This window comes from Notechis scutatus, chromosome 1, assembly GCF_049901735.1.
Source record: "Notechis scutatus isolate UNSWTSFEM ecotype Mainland chromosome 1, rNotScu1.2, whole genome shotgun sequence".
NCBI lineage: Eukaryota > Metazoa > Chordata > Lepidosauria > Squamata > Elapidae > Notechis > Notechis scutatus.
Genome location: NC_142009.1, coordinates 105182658 through 105196417, shown reverse-complemented (window position 1 = coordinate 105196417; position 13760 = coordinate 105182658). Strand labels below are relative to the sequence as shown.

The following is a 13760-nucleotide window of genomic DNA, read 5'->3' as shown; positions in this document are numbered from 1 at the left end:
TTTTCAGCTTCTCGATAGTTACTTTGAAGTATACCAACATGCTTTAGATTCAGAAGAAAGATTTGCATTGGCCCAAGTAATAACTAACATCATGTACAGACGTCCTCGATTTGATTTCCACCTTGGGTATTTTGTGAACACTTATAGAGATGAATGCACTTGTCTAAAGCTTCACCTCTGCTTGGTGAGAGATATTATGAACCGACAGGTAAGTTGACACTCTATGCAGTAGAACTTTGCAGTAGAGTAGCCAGGATAACTTTGGATCTAATTCTGTATCTTTTTCATTACATGCATGCCATTCAATTTTTAGTATTTAAACTAGTGATGTGCTGAGGCATGCTGACTGCCTGTATTCAAATACAGAAGTTAGCACCTGTTTACAAAGCATTGAAAATGGTGATAAGATGAGGAGACAGGTGGAAGCTGGTGAATCGAGCAAATTCAGTTTACATGTTACTTTAATTGCTTATATCAGGCTTCCTCTACCACTGAAGTCATGATAAGATTGGGGGGGGGGGTGTTAAAATCAGAATTTGCTATATTTTATGTAACAATATTTTTTTAAATTTTGATCTTTTCCCCCAGATAGAGAATCAGCGTAAATATAATTATAAAATTTGGCGTGGTGGTCCTAAAGGTTGTATCTCTGAATTTGGCTTCCCCCCACATATAGTTACAAAACAGTTAATTGCTCTCAGTAACAGCCCGTGAGTATCATTTGTCTCTTTAATATGGCACATAGGTCTATAATGGAGCTCATGTTTGCTATTGTTGTTTAATAAGAAAGTCACACAAGCAAACTCCATTGTTTATTCCCCAGGGTTCAAGCAATTCTTATTTAAACAAATCACCCAGCCAAGCCATATGACAAAATAGCTTTCTTTATGCTGTTTTTCCACCTACAAATGGTCATTTCTCCAACATAGTAGTAATAATAAGACATTAATTCTGTGTTTAGCATGCATATATTTACCGGGTCATTTCTAAATTAATAATAGACATGCAAACAATTATGATTTCATTATCCCCTAAAATATTTGTTTAAAAAATTGTAATGTATTACCGTATTTGCGGCGTATAAGACGACTTTTTTGCCCTGAAAACATGCCTCCAAGTGGGGGGTCGTCTTATACGCCGGGAGGACTCCGACTCCCACTTCGAGCTTGAGTTGCAGCCGGGAGGGAGGCTGAGGGGGAGCGGTGTGTGTGTGTGTGTGTGTGTGTGTGTGTGTGGCGGGTGTCACTGCCACGCGCTGCGCAACCTTTCCCCCTCTTCCTTCCTTAGCGGTGTGGGAGGAGAGGATTCGAAGATCCTCACGTGCGGCGTACTTTTCTTTTTCTTTTTTTCTTTTTGCACGCAGGTTTTGCATGCGGGCGGCTGTAGGTTAAGGATGGGGAGCCCCGGGTGGGTTATCAGGTTTTACGGTGCTTCCAACATGTGCGAACGGTGGGAGAGCGGAGAAGAGAGCGAGCGAGCGCCCGCTGTGTGAAATCCTGCCGTCAAAGCAACACTGGGGGAGGCAGGGTATAAATTTACCAGGTTAATGTAGCAATGGTGATTAATGCCCAGAACATTGTTTGCGGGTATTGGGGTGTGTGTGTGTGTGTGTGTGTGTGTGGTGGTGGTGAGGAGAGGTTATCCTTTGAATGCGGAAAAGTAGGTGTGACCTTGTGTAGGAAAATAAAGAGATCCTTTTTAGCGTGTTTGGCTTCTTTGCCTCCCCTCGTTCGTTTTGACGTGGAGATAATGGCCTTCGGGCGGGAGGGGAAGAAAACGGTAGCTGGATCATTTCAAATTTCACTTACTCTCCTGCCTCACTTCAATATGTCTGAGCGACTCCAGATACTGGAAGACTTTTTGAATGAAAGTGTTACCTCCATTTTTTTTTTTTAAAGAGGGCCACTTGGGGAAAAAAAAGATTCTAAGGAATTCCTTGTTTCTTGATTAAAGAGAAGGCATTGAATATACTGTTCCTTGGCAGCCTTTTCAGTGTCCGGGTTTTTGTGTGTGTGTGTGTGTGTGTGAGAGAGAGAGAGAGAGAGAGAGAGAGAGAGATCAGCTGTATTGAGAAGAGAACGTTTCCTGTGTTCTCATTTTATTTACAACATATTTTACGCTTAATGGTAAGCAATGAAAAATATTTTTAAAACTCATTTCTAAACTCCATAGCTATTTGCATATTCTTGGTTCAAAATTGGATTAGCTCATTTCAAAATTGTCCAAAGCAGAAAAGTGCGTCAAAAAAAAAAAAGTGCAAAAGTGGAAGGTGTGTGGAAGAGGGGGTAGTCTTATACGGCGAGTATATAACAAACTATATATTTTGAGTGGAAATGTTGGGGGTCGCCTTATACGCCCAGTCGTCTTATACGCCGGCAAATACGGTATTTTAAAAAGTCAGGATCATGTCACTGTACTTGGACTCAAACTTATAAGAGTGTTTCAACATAGAAGTTCCCTAAACCTTAAAAGCCAGAACTGCAAGCAAAACAGAGAATCTGTGACTTTTTTAGTTGTGTTATCTGCTGAAATTGACAATGTCTATTCCTCCCTTCCATTTTGTAATAATGTATTACTCTTTATTTACTTAGTTCTATCCTCTGCTTTCTCATAAGGATAGACTTAAGAAAGTCATCTTTTCAACTGTGTATTTACGATATAAGTAAATATATAAATGTATTTTTTAAAATAATTATGTTAAACTATCATTTCATCATTATGGATATATGGATATATATATATATATTGCACTGAGTTAAAGGACTGCAGCTAAGTTTATATATGGATAAATAAAAACATAAATTGAATCATACATTCAATTAAGAGAATGCTTGTTTTCTAATTCTTCACCACTGAATCATTTCATTCCTTTGGGGAATGAATAGTCATCATTTTACATTACTTGTCATTTATGGTTATGTTTTTATTAGGTTTTTTGGGTGTGGTAGTTTTTATTAGTTCATTTTCAAATAATCCCATTCTCTCATAATACCTTTAACTCTTTTTTCCTTTAAAGTACAGCTCTAAAGAACATGTATTTATTGGAATTCCATTCCTCCCTTGGCCTAGTATCTTTAATTCCTAAAGCTCTAGACCGCATCCTTCAAGAGTTCCAGCAAATCTGTAGGCCAAACACAGCCAGTGAGGCCATTAATTTGGAGGAACAAATACTTCAACTTTCGTTGGATGGATGGATGACCATGGAAAATCCAGAAACTTTTTATAGCACTCAAATTCAGAGAGATGTATGTTTGTGTTCTACTTACAGGGACTTGGGTGGGGTTTTTGCTGCTAAAATGTCCTAATCCCATTAAGTAGACATATAGGATTGGGTTAATAGAGAAAATTCAAAAAATTTTGTAGACCTGTTACAGATTCTATGTAAGCAAATTACTAATAAGAAAGGACTGGTCTCTTGATACAAATCTTGAATTTCACTGATACATTGCAGTAAAGCCATTTCTCTATGTGAGCTGGGCACGGGGTACTATTTGTGCTTTCAGATAAACTATTTGTTGTTTATGCTTAAAAGTAAAAAAGAGCATCTCCTCCCACAGTCATACTTACCTGTTGTCCAGTCATCGGAAGGATCTTGTTCCATCTTCTTCTATCTTTCAATTAAATATTTCCATGGTACAAAATAATGTCTTGAACAATAAAGTGTCAATCGTAACATCAGTACAACAATCAATTGACGTTATTTGAATTAAACATTGACAAATACTAATCTTTCATGGTAGATATTTGCCGATGTTCTGGTTGAGGATCCTCTTATTATGAGAGAAATTGTTACATTAGCCTTGAAATCGGTATCAGAAGAAGAACAGAGACCGAGCAAAGAAAAACAAACTATTACTCTGAATGTGTTTTCAAGATTCCTTGAAGTTCTAACCCTCCGTCATCGGTTGATTGAGGCAGCAATAGAAGGAGCACAGCTGGGCAGGTTAGCAAGGGGACACAGAGGAAATCAATATAGAAAGTTGTACTGAAATTTCAGTGATAATTTTTTGATTTAATCTAAGCCTTATGTTAATCTTTAAAAGTATAATGGCAAAATCCTTATTCAATGTAATATTTATCTTCTTGCTGATGTAGTTCCCCCACTTTCTTCAATTCTCCCAAATTACAGTTTACACCATCTTATTGACTACTATCTTCTTAATTGAAATCACTATTCCTCTTCGTCCATCCTGACCCAGTACAACTTCTGACCCCATGATCTATATTGTCCCTATCAGTATACTCAACTGAAAAGCCGTTATTTTTAAGGGAAGCCCCAGATATCTCAGCCTGAACTGTAACGTAGATAGTTGATAATTGCAGTCGAATGCTTTTGATCAATACTGTTTAAATGTGTTTGACAAATCAAATTATACTGGCTGTTTTTGCTTTGGCATGATTATTAGTTAGAAAATATTACAAATATAATACACCAAAACCTTCTACTTATCTTTTCTTAACAACCCAAACTACAACTTGGCTTAATAGTGAACAAGCAGCATGTTGTCTAGAACTGTGGCTTATTCCATGCCAATCTAGCATGCAAAGAATCCAAAAGAAATAAGCCAGAATTCCTGATGCAGGAATCACACTAATCAAAATTGCACGTAGTTTTTTAGTGCCCATTTGTGGGAGGTGTCAGCAAAAATGATCTGAGTGGTGGACAAAGTGAAATTATGGATTGAAATATACAACTATGTTTATTTTTTCTGGGTATGAAACTCAAACAAATATATGACAGGCAATGAATGTGTGTGTTTTGTGTGAGCAGAGTGACCACTATAAGCAGTTATTTCAATTATGTACATTCTTTTTCTGCTTAGACTGTACAAAGAAGTTGCAGAAGAAATGGGCTTTAATGAGTTCCATTTGTACTTACGGCCTGTGCACTTTGAATGTGCAACTCACAAAGAGAAAGCTGACCAGTTCTCGCCAATATTCATCACTTCACTTCTAGAAGATCATGACCTTAACGTGGACAGGTAAGTCAGAGGCTTATAAAGGTTTTCAAATTTCAACAGATACAAACAACCAACCAACTTAATAATATTTGCTTCCATTCCGAAGATACGCTTAACATGTGATATAGCATAGCTACTGCTTTTAAAAAATGTTTTGTTAGAATGTTACAATACAATAAAAGTATAAAAAGAAAAATGAAAGTAAGAAAAAGTTAAAAATTAGAAAGAAGAAAACGGGGAATAAAAGGAAACAGAATTTTTATTTCTGCCCTTCTTTCTGTAGTATAATTGTCATCTTACTCTTCCCCCTCCTTTTGATATAAAGAGATATACACATCTCAGAATGGAAGAAACACACTTGTTCTTTTGAAAACTATGACTAAAATATTGGGAATATTTATAAGTATGATTAATGTTAAACATTCTTCAAAAACACTGTTCAAATATATATATTCTGCATAAACAAGGAAAGCTGAAATCACTCGTGATTTCATGTAATTTCTAAATGTAATTTCATGTAATTTTTAAATGTGGGTTGGCACTTCATTTCTGAAAAATGTAGACAATGGTTGTTGTTGTTTTTTCAGATATATTCCTTCTAACTTAATGTTAGAGATCCAAGATATAGACAAACAAATTGGAAAATTTAGCTTTGGCACCAGGGAGAGCATTCTGCAGGTAACTGAAATATTTTTGTTCCAGTCTCAATGCTATTATATTAATTTATTTTATTCTTCCTGCCCTTTTCCTGTTTGTTTCATTTCATTTTGTACTAACTCAGCAGTATTTGTTACTGTACTTCTGACCACAGTCATACAGATTCCATAAATAAATAAAAAATTGTAACTGCAATTTGAAGATTTAGACCTCTTAGCATCTAGACTTTAAACAAATATTGAAACAAGAAATGCAATTCTAAACTATTCCGAAAGTCACATTATGCAACAATTTGGTCATTCTGAAGCCTTGGGGGGGTGGGGAATTAACTTCAGTTAATCCCAACCCTAATACGTTCTGTCCAAAACAGAAAAAAGGATATTTGTGTTCCAAGGAAAATTCAGTGTTAAATAATTTATGTGAGTGGAGTCAGGTATAGCAGAGGTCTCGGGTGGAAAAATTGATCTTAATCAATCACATATCATTGCTGAAATGTTCACTGGAGATCTTCTGATCAACATTAATACTTGTCTATGGCATTTGATTAAACTTTTTCTTGTGCTAAACTATTGTCACAGAAGGTGGCAGCATGTAGTTAATTTTGGCTAATGTTGAAAATGCTATGCAGCGTCAGACATGGTGATAACTGAACAAAAGACTACCTGGAAATGACATGATAGACTGGAAAGTCTGTCAATGCACAATATGTGTTTGCTTGGGAGAAAAATAATGACAAAAATCTTAGGTATTGTTACATACACAACTTAAGAATGTCACACGCACATATAGTTATCTGGAGTGAAGGCTGACTAAGAGACCTTCTGAATTAGATATAATTGCTTCCAAACTCCATGCAACAATCAGTCCTGCTTCTTGAATGTAAATACAGATAGTCCTGGCCTTATGATTGCATTTGAGCCCAAAAGTTATGTTGCTAAGCAAGACCTCTGTTAAATGAATTTTGCCCAATTTTACAATCTTTCTTGCCAGAGTTGTTAAGTAAATCACTGCAGTTGTTAAGTTATTAACAGGTTTGTTAAGTGAACCTGGCTTCCCTTATATTGCTTTTGCTTGTCCAATGGCCACAAAAGATGTTCACATGACCCTGAGACACTGCAACTGTCATAAATAGGAGTGAACTGCCAAGCACCTGAATTTTGATTCCTTCATGGGGATGCTGCAATGGTCATAAGTGTGAAAATCAGTCATTTCACTTTTTTCAGTGTCGTTGTAACTTTGAATAGTCACTAAATGAACTTTTGTAACTTGAGGATTCCCTGTACAGCTGAAACAAGTTTATAGCCTCATTATCAGACCTAAAGGAAGTAGATGTGCAATGTTACATTACAATGACCACAAATCTTTGTATCATTACCTTTCAGCTGTTACTGAACCCGTATGGACTGGAAAACTTGCAGATTGCTCTTGCTTGCCAAGTCACACATAAAAACATGCTCCTTGTAGCTGTTCAACAGGCTGCATTTTGTCCTTCAGTGCAACCCACACTAACTGGAGACTTAAAGGTTAGCAACTTTTCCCCCTCTCCCTCCCTTTCAAAGTCCAAATTTCACCACTGCTCTTAAAAAAAACAATAACATAAGAATCAGAAGCAAAAAAAGTTACAAGGAACGAGTAAGTCTTTCTTTGCTATCTTCCTTCCATGCTGTTTGACCTTATTCTGCTGGGAAAATGTTAGACACATAGTTAGTCTGGTGGCCATTTCTGTTTCAGATAAAAAAGCGAGATTATGGGTACTTTTCTATGCTAGCCTTTTTCATTTGGGGTACATTCCAGATATGCCGACGTCAACTCCAAGGGTTCTCCACCCAGCATCACTATTGCTGAAACCCCTGGTATTTGAAGGTCACATATCTGAATGATACTCTGATTGAGAAAGGCCCTATTCCAATGATGGAGTTTTTGTCAATAGATTTAATTTCTCCGTAAAGAAGGCGGTGGCAGAGCTCATTGGGTTGCATCTGCTTCATGTGATTGTTGTTAACCTTGTTGTTAACCTTCTAAGACAGGGTCCCCAACCACGGTCCACGGACGGTACCGGTCAGCGGAACAACTCCCTACCGGGCGCGGCTTGCTGGCGCCGCCATCTTTTTCATGAAAAAGTGCTTCCGGTGAGCTTTTCCGGGTAGAAAGCTCACCGGAAGCACGTTTCATCAAAAAGATGGCGGCGCCAACTGATACGATACCGGGCATGGCGCCAGCTGATGCCGGTGCCGGGCCGCGGCGTCAAAAGGTTGGGGATCACTGTTCTAAGATTCAGGAAATCTTGTTCCTGAAACTAGACATTTCCTTCAGTCATGCAATAGGACTTAGGTCTTAAACTTATATATACAGCTCCATTATATTTTACAGCACCTTCTGAGTGATTTACAAATGTCAGCCTATTGCCCCCAACAAACTGGGTCTTCATTTTACTGACCTGGAAAGGGTGGAAAGCTGAATTGACCTTGAGCTCATTAGGATCAAATTCCTGGCTGTGTTAGCCTGCAATAACAATAGCAATAGCACTTAGCTTTATATACCACTTCACAGTGCTTTACAGCCCTCTCTAAGCAGTTTACAGAGTCAGCATATTGCCCACAAAACTCATTTTACCTACCTCGGAAGGATGGAAGGCTGAGTTAGCCTTGAGCCTGTGAGATTCGAACTGCCAAACTGCTGGTAGCCAGCAGTCAGCAGAAGTAGCCTGTAGTACTGCATTCTAGCCGCTGTATTCTAACCACTGCGCGACCAGGGCAATGCACTAAAGTAAGCAGACATACAATAAGCATCATAGGACAGGTGATTCTTTTATAGAGGCATACAGTGTTAGAAATAATATGCTGTCATTATGAACAATGGCCATTGATAGTCTATAAGGAAGTAACAGCATTTATTTATTTAACAGTGTGTCATATTATGCAAGATTAAGGTATTATAGAAGCCCCACCAATTTTCTTAATCCCTTCAGCCCTCCTGAAAAATGCATAATATAAAAAAGAATAAAATGGAAATCAGTGCAGACTTTTCATTTAGCATGTGCTAACAATTTGCCTCAGGAGATTATAATATTTCTCTTAAATGCTCTGTTAAAATTAGATTCTAAGCAATTGTTGTTTCCAATTGTGTCTGGGTTTTTTCAGAAACAGGAGAAGATTAACAAATACACACGTACCAAAAAATCTCATTAGTTTTCTTCCTAGACAGCTATTTTCTGAGTAAAAAGCAAAGTGTGTTTAATATGTGCACTTCATTCAGTAACGTTATTCACACCTATACTGACTTCTGGCTATTTAATGCTTCCTTGTTCTTTTTTTTTAAATTTTTGGTATTTGTTTTTCTTTTGGGAATATCAGAAGAAGCCAAATTACAAGAACTTGAAACTGCAGAGTCAAAATGTTCTTCAACAGGGCCCGTATGATGGCATCAAACATCCAAGAGCATGTGCTGAGTTCCAGGACACTTACAAGGGCCTCGGTTTACACTGACCTTTCTCTCCCCTTTATAAAAATATTCAGCACAACAATCTGAGCCACAGAGACTATCTTCCATTTAAATTTCCCATAATGCCCCCAGTGGTGGTTGTCTTCCACAGCAACAACTTTCCTGATGGTGTCAGCATGACTTCCTTGAGTAAGAGACCCCATTGCTCTTCTCTTTCAGGAAGGACATCTGAGTGGGAAAGGTCAGAGCAGCAGTTCACCAAATGGAAGAAGTTCTACAGTTGGGAGTGAAGCAGAGGATGCCTTTGTGTCTCATTACATTAGGCGATTTACAGCTGGAGGTTGCAATTCAAAGAGGTAGATTAAAGACATACACACACACCCCTCATGGTTTTGGGGCAAATGTGCTGAATGAAGACTGGGGAGAACAGGTCCACCTCCAACCAGCCACAGAAAACTATTGGATGACTTCGGAACCATAATTCTCTACCAGCATAATCTATTTCATGTGATGGCTGTAGAATAGCTTACTCCCAAAAGGCCATTGCTCCCAAAGAGCTCTTCCAAGTAACTTATCCCTCCTCTGATCCTTTTTGAGGGGATCTTCCAAAAGGGAAGGAATATAGTAATAGCTCTGCCACTGATTTTGATTTGTAATTTACTCTGTACCATTGGCGTCTTAAGACAAGTGCTGCTTCAAATACATCTGTGTGTTACTGCTTTGTGCCTTAAAGGGCAGTCAGTGGAGAAATTCCAGCTCCTGGTTTAGCAACATAGTTGGGAAAGATTCCCAATGCAGGACTGTTAGGCCAGCATTACAGGTTCAGAAAACAACATATATTCGCCATTTTGAGTGATTTATAAAAATAATAAAGATGGAATATAAATAAATAAATAGATAGACAGATAGATAGATAGCAAGCCTGATGTCACAGAAAATGGGAAACTTTTCCAAGACTTTGACATATTTGTCTAAACATCTTTTTAATACTTTAATTCATCCTGTTAATATAATACATGGTTATGGTTTTGGATTCTTCATAAAAGCCAGACCCCTCCCCCCCCCCGAAAAGCAACAGCATTATGTGTAAAAAAAGTTTAGTGCCTGGGCACAGTCAAAGAATAAAATGTTACTCATGAATACATTTTGCATTAGTATTTCTTAGTAATGTCATTTTCCTTCATTCTCCAGACCTACCGAAGCTTTTGTTTCAATTCAGCTGGAGAAACAAGGTCCACGTGACCTGATGCTGAATACATTCATTCAGAAGAAACAAATCTTGGAAAGTAGAGTACAAAATCCAGTAAGTGTATCTGAAATTATGTAGGAATTAACCAATGTTTGCTTATAATTTTTAAAGAATTATTCATCAACTTTACTCTAATAGCTTTAAGCTTTGGGATATTTTTTGTGTCCCTACAGATAGTCCTCAACTTAAAACCACAATTGGGGCCAGAATTTCTATTGTCAAGCAAGACACTTAAATGAATTGTCTAATTTTATGACCATTTTTGCCATGGTTACTAAGCAAATCACTGTAATTGTTAAGAGAATCACATGGTTGAATGAATCTGGCTTCCCCCATTGACTTTGCTTATCAGAAACTGGCTGGGAAAGTAACAAATGATGATCATACAACCCTGGGAAGCTGCAACCATTGTAAATACATGCTGGTCCCCAATTACCTGAATTTTGATCAGATGACCATGGGGAATGTTGCTGCAGTCCTAAGTGTAATCACAATTCACTTTTTTCACTGCCATTGTAATTTCAGTTCATAAAGAAAATTGTTGTAAGTGGAGGACTACCTGTATTGTAAAATAATAAATATATTTTAGGTATCTTTAGCCATGTTCCATAAGATTGGTGGCCATGTAAACAGGATCAATAAATAAATATTTAAAAAATTAAGTCAGTCTTGTAATCAGAACAAATAAGAACAAGAATGTGTATGTATGAAAGAAATAATAGAGGAGTAAAGTCTTATGACTACTTGAGAAAAAAAAACTTAATAATGATTGTTTCTTTAATTGTTACCATAAAAATGCCAAGTGATTGTTCTTTAGATATGGTAACCTTTCAGATTTTCTTTTGCTATTTGAGGGAACTATTATCCAAAAATGTTTCCGAGAACAGGGAAGAGGGTCAAATCCTATTTATAGTTTAAAATCTATATACTTATATGCAATGTATTTGTATATTTATTGTTATATTCCCAGAAGTTGGGGCATTAGATTAGGTAAATTGCCAACACACTGAAATAATTCTGAATGTATCAGGTTGGGATTGGAATCAGAGAAGTGTTACAAGGATTCCTGAATCTTTCCACTACAATTCCCTGCTTTCCTTAGTTTAAAATATGCTTTCAAGGCTCCAAGACAATATAAAAAAACTGGAATGGACTGAGCAAAGAATCAGAATTCAGCGCCTCTATTGTGTTATTTTATAAAATGAACCTGTGGTAAAAATATTTTAAAATTATTTAACCTTAAAAAAAAGTTGTTCAAACAAGGGTGCCTTTCCACTCCTATATTTTAGCTTTTGAATCCAAGGTATTATATTTACATTTCAATACAATTATTACAACTGTGTACAAGTTAGGTAACAAACAAGTGGCATAATTTCTCCTAGGATGAAGCTGCAAAAGTCAAAAGAGAAGTTATTGCTGAATATTGCCACAGGCAAGTATAAGAAATGTTTGCAGTATCTCTCCTTAAGAGTCATACGTAGGATGTTTGTTTTTCCCACAGTCTGTGTTACGGTAGGAAATGGTGCAATGTTGACTTTTATTCAGCAGAGCCTATAAAGGAACTAGAGAGTAAATATAATGCTAAAGTGAAACATCTGATACATAATATTCTATTATTAGTTAAAGCAGGAAAGAAAACAAAAAAAACCCTATTAATCCTTTATAGAACCTTTCAATGTGTATTATACGAACTGGATATATACATCATTTATATAAATAAATCATTCATCAACCTTAGTGTTATATATAAGGCAGAAGAAACTGCCTTGATATTCAAGCTATGAAGTCTGGATTGTTACAGTGCTGATTTTGTTATAAAGAGTCTCAGCAGGACGTAGCCATTGCGACTGATATCATATATCATGTCGCTGAATCAGAGATAAACAAACAGAAGGGTTCCACAGAGTTCAGATTATAACTCAAACAACATGACTAGTATTCAGGGATTTGAGGAAGTGTAGTTCAGGATATCTGGAGGTGGGCATGTAATTTAGATCTGCATTGTGCCCCATCTGATATTATAAGTATTGTGATTTGAATGTTTAAAAACTGGGGGGAAAGCATGTCACAGGTTGGGATGTTGAGTTAAACATTTACAATGAAATGTTTTATTTTCCAATGTGGAAGTCATGTAATTACTTGATACCATCACAATGAAACAATAAGAAATATTAATGAATGTCTGCATTCTTCCACCGTTACCCATTGCTAAGGCTGAAAAGATAAAACTCCTTTGCATTATGATCTCACAGCAGCATTGATCATTTTTGAGACTTCTTCTTTTTGAAGTTGGTAGTTTGAATATCAAGGCTCTGTTTTTTTTTTTAAAAAAAAAAAATTAGCTAGATGATTCTTCTGATATTAAGATTTGGATCCCATTTAGGTTGACTCATCGTATGTCTCAGTACTCTCTTCGAAGTCAGATCATTGCCTATTATAACAGTATAAAAGCAATGTTGGATGACTTTCCCAAGGTCAAGAACAAATACTTTGCCATAGGATTGCCACAAGAGAAAAAAGATGAAAAAGAATCCAAAGAAAAAGTTAACAGTGATCCCAGGTTTGTAACTTGTTTGCAGAGTTCCCTAACAACTTGATTGAAGTGCCAGAAAGAATGGAATTAGCATTGTGAGGAAACAGTGGGGTTAAACCAATATCAATTAGTGGTTCTTGGGTGCTGCTGTGTACCATTTAATTTATTTGTATAAGTAATTCAATTATTCTGTTAACAATCAGGTCATTCCAGCCACGACCTCGTTGCTTGCTGTCTAGTGATGGACAATTCTTCTTGAACCTGTGGTTCATCCCTCACCCTTCAGAAACCCTAGCTGCATTCAAAATGCTACCAGAGAAGGTCAGTACTTTGACAATCTTGCAAAAAGTTCTTTATTGGCCAAATGGCCTAGATCTGAGATTGATCAACTAGTAGAGGGCAAATATGAACAGCACAGGAAAGTATATTTTATTGGGAATCATGATTTTAAACGTGACTGAGATGTGACCCAAGATATTTGATACTTTGCAAGATTTTCTCTCATCATCTCTCATATACAATCAGAGATACTATGAAAGCAAAGATAACTATACTGACTCAGAATTATGGACTTAGTCCAACCTAATGGATGCTCCATTTTGGGAAAGTTTGGCCTATCCTTTGGCGGATAGCAGGTGCAAATATTTTATCAGCTGCTGATTCGTGTACATTTAATGTGACAATAAAATTCTATTCCATTCCATTCCATTCTATTCTTCTTTGTTGAGTGATATCTGGGTTAGAAGGAACACACGTTAAGCAAGCCTTTCTCCTGGATAGAGATCTAGCAGTGATACTCAAATTGTACAGAAGCTAAATTGCACTGCTTCTTACCATACATAATAAATAACTGTGATACAGTGAAGATCCTCCCAGTTTCTCAAGATATTTGGTTAACCCAATATGCTAATCCATAACT

At 36.8% G+C, this 13760-nt stretch overlaps 1 protein-coding gene across 3 annotated transcripts in view; it reads left to right on the top strand.

The window, feature by feature from the left end:
* LOC113411444 (uncharacterized) overlaps window positions 1-13760 on the top strand; it is a 71497-nt gene that overhangs the window by 30473 nt on the left and 27264 nt on the right. For all 3 annotated transcript variants that reach the window (XR_015745217.1, XM_087942443.1, XM_087942436.1), the window contains exons 17-28: window positions 8-208; window positions 589-710; window positions 3017-3245; window positions 3741-3943; window positions 4824-4982; window positions 5549-5639; window positions 7001-7141; window positions 9279-9415; window positions 10251-10362; window positions 11691-11740; window positions 12692-12868; window positions 13045-13162. Coding sequence is in view for 2 of the 3 variants with exons in the window: in XM_087942443.1 (XP_087798569.1) it covers window positions 8-208; window positions 589-710; window positions 3017-3245; window positions 3741-3943; window positions 4824-4982; window positions 5549-5639; window positions 7001-7141; window positions 9279-9415; window positions 10251-10362; window positions 11691-11740; window positions 12692-12868; window positions 13045-13162 (1740 nt within the window). In the remaining variant the exon portion in view is untranslated. The remainder of the gene's footprint in view (window positions 1-7; window positions 209-588; window positions 711-3016; window positions 3246-3740; window positions 3944-4823; window positions 4983-5548; window positions 5640-7000; window positions 7142-9278; window positions 9416-10250; window positions 10363-11690; window positions 11741-12691; window positions 12869-13044; window positions 13163-13760) is intronic.